This window comes from Chiloscyllium punctatum, chromosome 2, assembly GCF_047496795.1.
Source record: "Chiloscyllium punctatum isolate Juve2018m chromosome 2, sChiPun1.3, whole genome shotgun sequence".
NCBI lineage: Eukaryota > Metazoa > Chordata > Chondrichthyes > Orectolobiformes > Hemiscylliidae > Chiloscyllium > Chiloscyllium punctatum.
This window is the reverse complement of record NC_092740.1, coordinates 49334876-49348622: the sequence shown is the minus strand read 5'-3', so window position 1 is coordinate 49348622 and position 13747 is coordinate 49334876. Positions and strand designations below refer to the sequence as shown.

General features: G+C 38.6%; 1 protein-coding gene across 6 annotated transcripts in view; it reads right to left on the bottom strand.

The window, feature by feature from the left end:
- Positions 1-4741, bottom strand: part of ssbp2b (single stranded DNA binding protein 2b) — a 384828-nt gene extending 380087 nt beyond the window's left edge. For 5 of the 6 annotated variants that reach the window (XM_072582549.1, XM_072582579.1, XM_072582558.1 and 2 more), the window contains exon 1: positions 4587-4741. In XM_072582549.1, coding sequence (XP_072438650.1) covers positions 4587-4642 — 56 coding nt within the window. In that variant the 5' untranslated portion in view covers positions 4643-4741. The remainder of the gene's footprint in view (positions 1-4586) is intronic. The other variant, XM_072582596.1, reaches the window with a different exon arrangement.
- Positions 4742-13747: the final 9006 nt, after the last annotated feature.

Below are 13747 nucleotides of genomic sequence, written 5' to 3'. Positions count from 1 at the left end.
TAACAAAATAACTAGCATTCCTCTTTTCTTTTGCAGAATGATTTGGCATCCAGAGCCGAGCCAGAGGGGGGCAAGAAACACAGTCTCCTGACCCTTACAGGACAGGTGATCATTTGTATCATGGGGCTAGCTGCAACAAAGCCTGTGGCTTTCTACATCACTGAAAACTTAAAAAGGGTAGTGTTCCTATCTTCTGTCCCTTCTCAACACCCAGCTCACCCTCAAACTGCTATCTGATAAAATATGTAAGCCGCTGATAGTAGGACTATGGAACTCAATTTCCACTCCAACCCACTTGCCCCACCCCAAACTTCCCCATATTTTCTAGCTTCAAGCACCCAACAAATGCTGCCACCTACCCAGCCACAGCAGCAATGGACAGAGAACAAGAGGACTCAAAACGAACAGGCTCCATTATTCAATCAGATATTATCACTTAAAGGCTAATACGGAGTTGAAATCGACAGTTGATCACCAGACAAGTGGGCTGCAGCCAACTGATGGACAGTTCATTAGAAGGTAAGCTCACAGACAAGTTTTGGAGCAGGTGACTGAGATGAAGATTTTAATGGAGCATAATATAAAGACTAGGCACGATAAGTGCGCACACTCAGATTCTCTCATAGCCCCTTGTCTTTGTTACGAATATTAAGGGGTTTTGCTCTGCAGCTGGCAAGAACATTGAACAAAATTCTGCACAGTTTTCCTGTTGTGCTGTAGTTCTCACTTAAGATGGTACACCATACCAACCACAATCAGAAGAAAGTAGTAACATAGACTACATCCACAGAAGGTAAAAAGAAGGACAAGTGGCCTTCATGGCAGGATCGCATAGTGACACCAATTCAACATCTGTGCCCAGAGAATTTAGATAACAACATAATTATTAAGTTTTTTTAAAGATTTTTGTTTCTCCAAAGTTTAAGCCAAAACATAGTATACATTTAAATGGAAAACAGATTTTGGATTAGTGGTGCTGGAAGAGCACAGCAGTTCAGGCAGCATCCAAGGAGCAGATGGAAATACTATTCATTTCAAATGACCAAACATTAAGTTTTACAAAGTAAGAAATTTCAACATTAACTTTGTTTCTCAGTCATCCCTTTACCTTTGCTTCACAGTTAGAGGAATGCATTACACGGGTTGCTACCCATTGTCAGCTTTTCATCCCACCAAACTGACCCTTAACCATTTCTCTATCTGTTCAGCTGTTTTTTTCCCTCCCCCCCTCTCTTTGAGCGCTATCTCTACCTATCAAGTACTCTCCCCCTCCCCCCACTCCATCTTCTGTATATATAAAAAAATCCTTTGCCAAGCTACCATCAGTTCTGAAGGAGGATCACTGGACTCAAAACATTCATTCTGATTCCTCTCCACAGATGCTGCCAGACCTGCTAAGATTTTCCAGCAATTTCTGTTTTTGTTGCAGAGAAGATTTTGTAGCCCAGATATCTCTGCTGAAAGTCCAACACGTTGCATGAAATTCCTCTGCTAGTCATTTTAATAAAACTATTTTCTCTTTTAACTGACCACTATTTCTTTTAAAACACTGGACAGAAGAGTGACACAGTTATGTTAAATTGTGTTTGTGCATCAACATGATCAGAGGTCATTTCTACTTTTTACACAGAATTCCCTTGTAATATGAACGGAACAGACCCAGGAAGAGATTGTGAACACAGTCAGTTATCACTCAATTAGATTTTACAAATATATGCAACTTCACAGTATTGGATCTACTCAAGTGTTACTGATAAATGTTTCAGAATTATTCAGTCAAGGAAATACCAGTTAAATACTAGTAATTGTGTAAATAAATTCCTCCAATAGGTCCAGTGCTTCTACGTTTTTAGGCACGGGACAGATTCAACTTTCCGGAAATGAATGGCTATCAGCTGCAATTCAAATTCAATACCACTACATTAGAATTTTAAAAATGCCACTATGGATGGAAATTCCACAGAAAATGTCTGCGCCAAGGCTTCCTCCAATCAGCATTTGTAGTGAAACTAATGACCAAGAATCTTTACAACACTGAATCAACCTTTATTGCATTTGGGATTGCCTGCCAGTTCAAAAACGTAAGTGTCTGTTAGCTTTGGAATGGCTTTATTTTGATGTATAGATTTGAGCCTTTGCTCATAATTTAACCTGCTAAATGCAAAATTTTCAAAGAAGAAACCTTCTTTTGCTTATTCTGTTAACATTGATCTATGCATACTAAATTTGAAAAGATTTTTTCAAATATACAGAGAAATATTAATTGCATGGAATGACAGTTTCAGTTGGTAATTATTGATACATAATGTCAGATATCTTGTTTAGCTACTGTATAGGAGTGCATTAAGAGAGGTGTTGAGTGCTGAAAATAGTTTAGTTTCAGCTCCACAACACAGTAATTGCTTAGTCAACTGGTGGTACTCTTGTTACTAAACTACAGGCAATGCATGGTGTTACCACTCAAAAAGAAAATCAACATATTGTAGTCATAACTCTTATCATCTCCATGTCTCACAGCTTGTCTTGCAGGTCAAATGGAAATGGTCGAAGTAATGTTAAAACTTTAATTCTGAAAAACATCAAATGGGTTTTAAGTACAGAATTGTTTCCTTACCACTTCAATCTAATGCTTTTTTGAAAAGGTGTCCACTTGAATGAGATATGGTCGATATATTAGGAAACAATATACTGTAGATGACAGATTTCCAATGTAGATAAAAATGTCAATATTTGATAAATTGAATATATATCTATATTGAGGCTTACATTAAAATGTCTATCACAAAAAGCCACATACATAGTAAACAAAGACAAATGTTTGCAAATGCACATTTTTCATATAAAGTAAACACTTTAGTTTCACAACTAATTCAATGTAAACAAACACTGAAACCATACATCGCTTAACAATTCATTGAACAATTAATGTAAGTTTCTATTTGAAAATCAACACTCCAAAAACTTGAATGCAATTGAAGTAGTTCTGCAATAACTGATGTTACCAGTTTTTTATTTACAACGTTTTTGATACGTTTTCAGTTTGAACAAAAAATATAAAAGGACACTGTCCTAACTGAGTTTCATGTATTAGTATTGCAAGCCATTTTTAAGACTTCATTCAACGTGCTTCTTACAAGTATAGAACTGCTACAACTTTAAACATTACATATTTCAATGGATACGTAAATCAAGGCAAAAAAACTTGTGTCCCACCTTTCAAGAGAACGCAATAATCCTCTTAAATAAGCATGTAATAAATTACAATAGCACTTTTGCAAAGTTACATTGTTTTTAATTACAAGCACCGCTATTTTAAGGCTCGTTTTATTGGACTACTTGCACTTACTACACAAGTAGAAAACAATAACATTACAGTTCTGTTCTTGCTTTAAACCAATACTAATATACAGCTAAAAGCAATTTGAATGAGTAATTCGAAGTAAATGGCTATTATTTATTTTAATTAAAAAGTTACAGATGGCAGATTACAATCACTTGTTTTCTTCTATGGTTCCCCTTAAGCAGCGTGGTGTAACATGGCACCAGGAGAGCCTTAGTTCAATGCAACTTAAAGACTTGGCTGCACACACGCTCAAAATGCGAGTATTGTTTGCCAACAAATAAAAACATATTCATAAAATCCAAAAACATAACGTTTGAAACCAAGGAAATCCCCGAATCCAAGAAATTCAAGACATCGGAGAACTCTGTATTACCATAAATAAGTCTAGATCTATTAATGCCAAATAAGCGAAATGATGTAAAACAAAATGAGTTGCTTGTGTGTTTTGTTTTATTACTCGTCGCATTACCATCATGACTTTTCCAGTTCACTGAACAGCATCTTATACATACAGCGACACAGTAAAGACCAGTAACAGCTAGTTGCGACCTAACTCGAGCATAAGAGAGATTTATTTGAACTATTACACTTCACAAACTTTCTTTCCACAACACTAATCTTAGTATTATTGCTGAAGTGCTTGATCTGTAGATTCCATGCACAACGCAATGATTTGTGAACTTCCAGAACTGCACCTAGTGTCTTTTTTAGCATCAGATGAAATTACGATGTAAAATAAAGCATTTATTGCTTAACGCCTTTTCCCCTCAAATCTTTTGTGAAACTCTATTTTGCTTTCCCCCTTCCTCCACGTTTTGATCGTTCTTGGGCTTAGTTCACCCTACACCTCAGTTCAGGAGCTCTCCTCATATCCAGGACTTGCAAAAGAAAAGTGTAAATAATCCATTGTACAAAGTGACAGAACACCAGCACAAACCTCAAGGAAACCGGCACAACTTAGTGGACTGCTTTTCTCATCAATATTTGTTACTTTTCTTTTCCACCATAGCATTTCTAATGAACCAGCCCCCCCCAACCCAACAAAGCAGCACCCTGTACCCCATGTTCCAATACCAAGAGAACAAGCAGCTAGTTCTTGTCCTGAGTCAACTGAGTGTCAGAATTAACTTAATGTTTTCACACCAACCCCACAGTCCCGAGTTTGACATCTCACTATACCATTCCGGACCCGCCGGAGTTGAATCTGGGGTCGGTTTCCCGGTAAAAGCTGAGGTAAACTTACTTTTCCCTGGCTTGGCTGTCAGAAGGTACAGTGTTACTCTTGCCTTTGGCGTACATGCTTGAAGAGCTGGATTGTCACGCACCTGTCAAGCCATCAGGTCCCGGGAACAACCCCGTCACCATAGCGACAAAACGATGGCCCTTCGCGATTGGCCGGTGCCGGGGCCGAGACCGCCCCTTCGCCATGGTAACCGGCTGATGGACAGGCCCGATTGGCCGGGCGAGCGGCTGCTTCTCTTTGGGGGAGTTTGAAACCGTTGAAGTTCGGATTTTTTTGAAAAAAAAGGCCCGGCTGTTCTAGTGAAAGGCTCCAACTCCCCTGTAACGGTACAAGCAAAAACCTGAACTGGATTAACAACTCAAAAGAAAATAGCACCAGCATTGAGTTGTTTGATTGAAACGCAATGACTGTATGTCTACCTTATATATATTTTAAAATGTTACAATGATTATTCTGAATTGTCTCACTTTTTAGTGTTAACATTTACAGATCATGAAGATTAGCTCGAATAGCACAACTTGATGTCTGTTACTCAGATAATTCTTTTTTTCACTGACACTGAATATCCTGGAGTTTGTGACCCTGTCCAGCCTAAACGACTCTTTGACTGTTCATGAGTTGGAAAAGGAAGCAAAAGTAGACCCATTTGAAGAGGTTAGTATTATTATCTACACTCACATCTAGTTCCTAAACTTTTCATGCATAATTGTTCAAAAATGTTCACAAAATTTGCGTATGATGCGGAATAGCTAAGACATCAGGTAATCTTGTCTGGCTTTTCTTAGTTTACATTTTGGAAGATTCATAGCTTTCTCAACATCGCATTCTCCTCAGGAAAAGGAGGATAGGATTCTCTTAGAAATAGTATGCCTTATCACCACTCCATGATAACGCAAGAGAAATCATTCAAGCAGGGATGGCTATATTATGTAAGCCTTGATGTGTTTTTTATCTAGTAACCTAATTGGAAAGCTTACCAATTGTGCTGAACAAGAGTTATACAACTCCGAGGATCATCCCATCAGTTGCATTGTGAGAACCAGAAGGCAGAAAATTAACAATAAAAATGCCACAAATGCCTTTTTGTACTTTATTTTGTTCTTTATTCCTGATGTTTTATCTCCAAATATACCCATGAAAAATATGAATTAGAAACAGGAGTGGGCCATTCCACACAGCCACCTTAAGCCTATTGCACCATTCAATAAGACCATGGATGATCTGACTCATGGCTTCAACTGTACATTTCTGCTTACCACTGATAAACTCTGATTCCCATTTTAGGTAAGAATCTACCTACCTGTGCCATGAAAGTATTCAGTGACAGCACCTCCACCACTCTCAAGAAAGAGTTTTAAAGAATCATGACTCTCTGGGAAAAAAGAATGTTTTCTTCATTTCCATCTTAAATGGGATTTTTAAGCTGATCCACCCATATGCCCTAAGTGAAACAATTTTTTAGCATCCACTGTATCAAGTTCCCTTAGGATCTTACACTATTTTGATACTTTTCCCCCAATGTCTGTATTTTGTTTACATGCTTTCTTTAAGTCAAACCAAATTTTTATTCTGCTATTAACATTTTTTTCTCTACAATTGTTGCCTTTGCCTTTTGTTCCATTACATCTTTCATTCTAATCTCTTTAACCTCCCTTCAGTTTTGAACAGAGTCATAATAGACTGGAACTGATAAATCTATTTCTCTGCAAAGATGCTGTCAGACCTGTTGAGTTTCTCCAACTCTTCCTGTTTTTAATTAATTCAGCACCTTATATTTTTAATACCATAATATCTCATTCTTCTAAACTTCAAAGGAGGTAAAAACAATGACTGCAGATGCTGGAAATCAGAGTCTAGTTTAGAATGGTGCTGGAAAAACACAGTAGTTCAGGCAGCATTCAAGGAGCAGTAAAATCGACGTTTTGGGCATCCCCATTCCTGATGAAGGGCTTTTGCCCGAAACGTCAATTTTACTGCTCCTCGGATGCTGCCTGAACTGCTGTGTTTTTCCAGCTCCACTCTAATATAGACTAAACTTCAAAGGATACAGGCCCAGCCTGTCTGACCTGTCATCATAAGTTAACAATGCCAACCCAAGTATCAGTTGAGTCCAGGTCTTAGAAATGGTTAGCCAGCCACTCGAGGTAGAGAAAGTCAAAGTGATCTCCACTTAAGGGGTTAGGAGCCAAATGTTGAGCATCTCACCATCCATCTTAACTTTTTCTGTCTTATTGGGAGTTGCTTTCTTTCTGGAATAAGAGAGAGAAAGGTATTTAAAGTTATGGCACATCTGCTTCCCTTGGTGCAGGTAGGAAGGTGTTTCACGCAAGTGAGTAGGCAGTGTAGAGAGCATTCCTGATGAAGGGCTTATGCCCGAAACATCAATTCTCCTGGTCCTCAGATGCTGCCTGCCCCCTGCTATGCTTTTCGAGCAACACACTCTCAACTCTGATCTCCTGCGTCTGCAGTCCACCCTTTCTCCTAGTGTAGAGAACATGTAAGGTTCACAGTTTAGAGTTAGACTGCATGAGAGAAAGTGAGGAAAGATGTTGCAGAAAATAGTGAGAGTGGTAGAGTAAGAGTCTTGATAGGAGTACAGTTGCAGATGGGTACAGTTGCAGAAATAAAGAGTAGTACTTAGTTGACTAAGTGGAGAAGGCCATTGATGATTTTCTTACATTGCTAGGCGTTGCTCCAACTGCCTGAGACTGTTAGCATGCATGAATACTTCAGACTCCTGGACAACTTGTGGCTAAAAGTACAGAGGCAGAAGTGTCCAAATTGCAAGACAGACAGGGTCTCATTATCTCTCTCTCTCTCTGTTTCTCTCTCTCTCTCTCTCTCTCTCTCTCATTTCAGTAAAGTAACCAGTCACTGAAAGATCGAACAATTAATGTGTCAACTGCTTTGGCAAAGAACTGAAAGTGTACGGAAATAAGGAGATCAGAGAACAGAAGATCTTAGAAGAGGCAAAAGTGGCACCACATCAGTGCAATTGAACTGTGTCTCCAGTATTTTTCTCCACAAACTCCACATTTGTTTGTTTGAGTCTGCCTGTATGAGTATATGGGGGATGGTTTAAAAAGGAATTATCTAGCAAAGTTATTTATTGATAATTTATGTTTTTGTTTGTCTGCAGTTACAATTGATTTCATTTAATAAATAACAGTTCATGTTAAGTACAGAAACTGGTCAGTATTTTCGATTAACCTGAGCCTGACAGGTAAATTGGCATTTTGAAAAGTGGGTCATGATGCAAGACTTCCCTATTTTTATATTACATTTCCTTTGGAATAAATTACCTGATGAACCTGTATGCTTATGTTTTTATGCATGAGAACTCTCAAATTCCTCTGTGCTCGAGCTTTCTGAAGTCTTTCTCCATTTAAATAATATTCAGTTCCTTTGTTCTTCTTGCCAAACAGCATAGCCCCATACTTTCCCACATCATATTCCAACTGCCAAGTTTTTGCCCACTAATGCACCCTGTCTATAATCTTCAGGTAAACTCCTGAGTCATCCTCTCTTCTTATCTTCCCACCTAATTTTGTGTCAGCAGCGAACTTGGCTATAGTACTTTCACTTTCATCATCCAAGTCATTAATATATATTGTAAATTATTGTGGCACCAGACTAATCTTTGTGACACTCCACTAATTACAGGATTCCATTCTGAAAATGTCACCCTTATCCTAATTCCCTTCCTTCTATTAGTTAGCCAATTCGCTATCCATGCAAATATACCACCCTCAAACTATGAGTTCTTATGTTATTAAGTAGCCTTATGTGTGATGTCTTATCAAGTGCCATTTGGAAGTCCAACATATCATATCCACTGGTTCCCTTTTATTTAACATGCTTATTGCTAGTTCAATGAATTCTGATAAACTTGTCAGGCATGATTTCCCCTTCATAAAACCAAGTGGATCCGCTTGACTAGATCATGTATTTCCAAATGTTCAGCAATTACATTCTTTATAATAGTTGTTAACAGTTTCTCAATAATAGATGTTAAGCTGCTTGACTTATGGTATCTGTTTGTGGCTCCTTCCCTTTTAGAATATAGTTGTCATATTGGCAGTTTTCCAATTCTCCAGCACATCTTCAGAATTGAAGAATTCTTGGAAGATTACTAACAGTGCATCCACCATCTCTGCAACTACATATTTTCATATCCTATGAATCAATCCTTTATATCCACAGGACTTTTCGATGGTTAGCTCCATTAGTTTTTCTCTAGTGTTCGCAAGTTTATATATCTCCTCCTTCCCATTTACCACGATCTTGATTATTTCATATTTTCAGTCTATTGGTTATTAGTGTCTTCAACTCATCTATCACTTGCTGGTTTTCCCATTATTTTCTCCCCAGCCTCATTTTCTAAAGGGACTAAGTTTACTTCAATTTCTCTCTCTTCTTTTTGGAATATTTAAAGAAGTTCTTACTACCTCATTACATCTACATTTATCTTCCAGGCAAGCAACAGTTCTAACTCCATGTGCCTGCCCAGTTCTCATATGCCTTTATCCTTAAAATACCTTTCTATCCTAACTTTAAAAGCTAACAATCTCTACTTCAATTGTTAATTTCATTCAGGCACTTCATAGTGTCAAAATACTCAATTTATCCTGTTCTCTGTTTCAAACTTCAATTTAAGGTTCGTAAGGTCCAATAAAAACAAACTTGAATAACCAGTTAATCTTTTCTTAAAGGTGTTAGTTCAGGAAAATATTTGACATTGATATCTGCAATTTTTGAAAACTTCTACATTTACTTGATTAGGAAACTGGGTTCCAGTTTTAATTGTAGCCACGTCTCAGTTGGTATCACTCATATTGTAGAGTGAAAATATTTTGGGCACTATGTCACTCAGGACCTGAGCACAAAACTCAAGGTTGATGCTTCTGTCACTGTTTCAAAAGGTAGCAGTAGAATTATACTAGTGTCCTGGCTAATGCTTTATCAATATTGTAAAAATAGATTATTTCATCATTAAGATGTTGCTGTTAACAACATCTTGCTGTGCACAAAGTGGTTGTAATATCTTACTTATAACAGTGACAGCAATTCATTGTCTGCAAAGTGCTCGGAGAGGTCCATTGATAGACGTCTCCCATTCCATTTTTGATAATGCCATATTCCCTTATAACTAGGGAGAACTACGAGTTTAGACTTAAGTCCCCAGATTTTTTTCTCCTCAACCTACCCTGGCCTTTATCACAGATAAACACAGAAATTAATGCATAGGGATAAACTGGTCAACCAGGATTTATGAAAGGACAAGTGGACACCTTTTCAAATATTTACAGACACACTAGAATTTGCATTTAAACTGATAAATTCACAATTACTACTTGTTTTAAAAGTAATCCACACCAATTCACTTCTATTTAGCAGGTTATAAGTATGACATGACTTCCACAAAACATTTGAAATAAAACAATATAATCCTGTAAATTTTAAATGATGCATCAGAATATTCTGGACAATTGTTTCATGTAAAAGGTAAAAGGGCTTTTGCCCGAAACATCGATTTCGCTGCTCGTTGGATGCTGCCTGAACTGCTGTGCTCTTCCAGCACCATTAATCCAGTAATTGTTTCATGTACACAGGGTAAACTTGATATAACGCAGTAAAAGAAGTTAAAGTTTCCTGTGCAGAGGTTTGCTGACAGAGCAGTTTAAATGACAGAGTTCAGTTTGGAACCTTCCTGATTTAGTGATCATCGAAATTGATAACTAGAAAACAAGGAAAGTTTGAGAGTCAAAATCCTGGAATTCCCTCTTAATGGCATTATGGGTCTACCTGCAATACATGGACTGCAGCAGTTCATGAAGGCAGCTCGTCACCACTTTCTCAAAGTCAATGAAGGATGGCTAATAAATTCTGGCCCAGCCAACAACACCCACATCCCGTGAGTGAACAAAACTGAAATTGAGCATATAGATTTCGACTCCTGATGACCTAATTTTCTTTCCCATCAAAGACGCTTTCAAACAAAATTCCACAATTCCACAAACCAGAAAATTTGTCCCATGAAAAGTGGTCCACATTTCCCACTGTGCAGGATGTTAAGCATATTTATTATTTCAGTTTTTCCTGTTCATATGCAAAAATTCAACTGAGACTGACTTATGTATCAAACAACCTCTCTCTCCATTGTTTTTATTATTATGACATGATTTGATTTTTTATTATTATGACACTGACTTTTTTGAGTAAATTCTGTTAAGAACATTGTTTACTAGCAGAGTGCATATTTCAAAGCCTCCAAAACTGTCCAATCCAAGAACCACTCATTACTTGGGAAAAAATTGAGCAATTGTCTTCTAGAAAATAAACATAAATTAACATCCCATTAATACTAAAGAATAACAGGAACGAATTAAGTACCACCAATATCTCCAGAGAAGCAGTATTAGACAAACTAATGGGACAAATGCATCCTAAGATCCTAGCTAAATTAACAGACAACACAAAAATAGGTGGAAAGCAAGTTGCAAAAGGGATATAAGCAGTTTACAGTGACATTTGATAGGCTGAGGGTTCACATAATAGAGGTTTATAAGATCATGACGGACATGGATAGGGTGAATAGCCAAGGTCTTTTCCCCAGGGTTGGGGAGTCCAAAACAAGAGGGAATAGGTTTAAGATGAGAAGGGGAAGATTTAAAAGGGAACTAAGAGACCTTTTTCACACAGACGGTGGTGCGTGTATGAATGAGCTGCCAGAGGAAGTGGTGGAGGCTGGTACAATTACAATGTTTAAAATACATCTGGATATATGAATGGATATATGAATAGGAAGGGTTTAGAAGGCTATGGGCCAAATACTGGCAAATGGGTCTAGCTTAATTTAGGATATCTAGTTGGCATGGATGTGTTGGACCAAAGGGTCTGTTTTCATGCTGTACAGCTCTATGACTCTATGAGATCAACCAGAACTTTCATGCAGCAGACCACTGTAGCTTTGAGACTAATCAATTGCCTGGGCAGAAAGAAAACCAAACATAATCTATGATGAGAAACAGTGTAAGTATTTCTGGTCAATAATGATCCTTCAATAGGTCTCTATCAGTTAAAATGAAGTGTTAGCATCTGTGCAAAATCAAGCTGAAACCTTTGGTGGTACATTTCTGTTTTCAAAATGGAAGACATTGGAAGAGGAAACCTCACATGTTCTTAGGAAGAGAAAGCCCACTAGATCCCCTGACAAACAAGCAGTGGATTGGCTGCTGGTGGGCTTTCTATTTGCTTAAGGTCTTGAATAATAAATACCCAACCACCAACAGCTGCTGGCCAATCAGAGGATGAAAGATCACCCACAGGAAAGCTATGTTGTTTGGGGGTGGGTCTCAGTACGTGGAATTCATGGTGGTGGGGGTGTGTTTGGAAGCAAGTGAAGTGAGTGGCTTTCATGGACATCCTCCTTTTTATGTTTAGTCCCTCACTTGAGTATGGTTTAAAGCAGATGTAGGGAAATCTTCCAATGCTAGCCTACCTGCAGTGGTGAACCAGTCAGTAAGTCTCACTTAGAGCTGAAAGAAATGTAATCCAGGAGGAAATAGGCCTATTTGTGGTTGTTAATTGACTATTTAAAGGTTTGCATTGGCAACAGAATGGGAAAATGGAGCTTGTGTCTTCCAGCTCAGAACCTAATTTGGAGGTAAGAAGGTCGCAGGATTGTGGTTCACCAACATCCTAGGTAATTAAGTAACTTCTCAATCCAGGGCCCACAAATCTGAGCCTGGAAGATTCTACCATTAATTATTTCCCTTCATAGATGCTGCCTTACCTACTAAGTATTTCTAGTATTCTGTTATTTCAGGGGTTCCTTAGGACAGTGTCCTCGAACCATCTTCAGCTGCTTCATCAACAATATTTCATCCTTCATAAATTCAGAAGTGGAGATGTTCACTGATGATTGTGCAATGTTCAGCTCCAATGGGACTCCTCAGACACTAAAATAACATCCACACCTGTGCTGATAAATGGCAAGTAACTTTTGCACCACAAAATTGTCAGCAAGAGAGACTCTGTCACTTCTTGACATTCAATGGTATTGGCATTATTGAACCCTCCATTATCAACATCATGGGTATTAGCACTGGCCATTAACTGAACTGGACTAGCCATATAAATTCTCTGGCCACAAAAACAAAGGCTAAACATTCTGTGCAAATAACTCACCTCTTTGTTTCCTAATATCTGTCAAAGACTCAAGTGTGATGGAATACTGTCCACTTCCCTGGATGGGTGCTGCTCCAACAACACTCAAGAAGCTTAACACCATCCAGGACAAAGAATCCTGCTTGATTGCCGCACATCCACAATCTTCACCATTCATTCTCTTCAAGACTGACTCACAGTGACAGCGGAGTGTACCATCTACAAGATGTACTCATCAAGGCACTTTTAGCAACACTTTCAAAGCTCACAGTCCCTACATCTTGAAGGACAAGGTCAACAAGAACACTGGAATGCCAGGGCAACATGGCGGCTCAGTGGTTAGCACTGCTGCCTCACAGCACCAGGGTCCCAGGTTCGATTCCAGCCTTGGGCAACTGTCTGTGTGGAGTTTGCACATTCTCCCCATGTCTGCGTGGGTTTCGTCTGGGTGCTCCGGTTTCCTCCCACAGTCCAAATATATGCAGGTCAGGTGAATTGGCCATGCTAAATTGCCCAAAGTATTAGGTGCATTAGGGAAATGGGCCTGGGTGGGTTACTCTTCGGAGGGTCAGTGTGGACTAGTTGGGCCGAAGGGCCTGTTTCCACACTGTAGGGAATCTAATCATCACCTGCAAGTTTCCCTTCAGACGTCCACATCCTGATTTGAAACTATATCACAGTTCCTTCACTACCACTGCGAGTAAGTATCTATACCTCAAAAAATTGTAACAGTTCAAGAAGGTAGCTTGCCACAAACTTCCACAGTTGAAAAATGTGGCGCTGGAAAAGCACAGCAGGTCAGGAGCAGGAGAATCGACATATCATAAGCCCTTCATCGGAACTTTCACAGGGCAATTAGGAATGTACAATAGTGGACTAGGCAATAATGCCCACTTCTGATGAGCAAATAAAGAAAGAAGATTTCCAGCACCTGCACTATCTTGCTTTGAATCACTGTAAAATTCTGATGACATCCTAGAACACAGAAACTA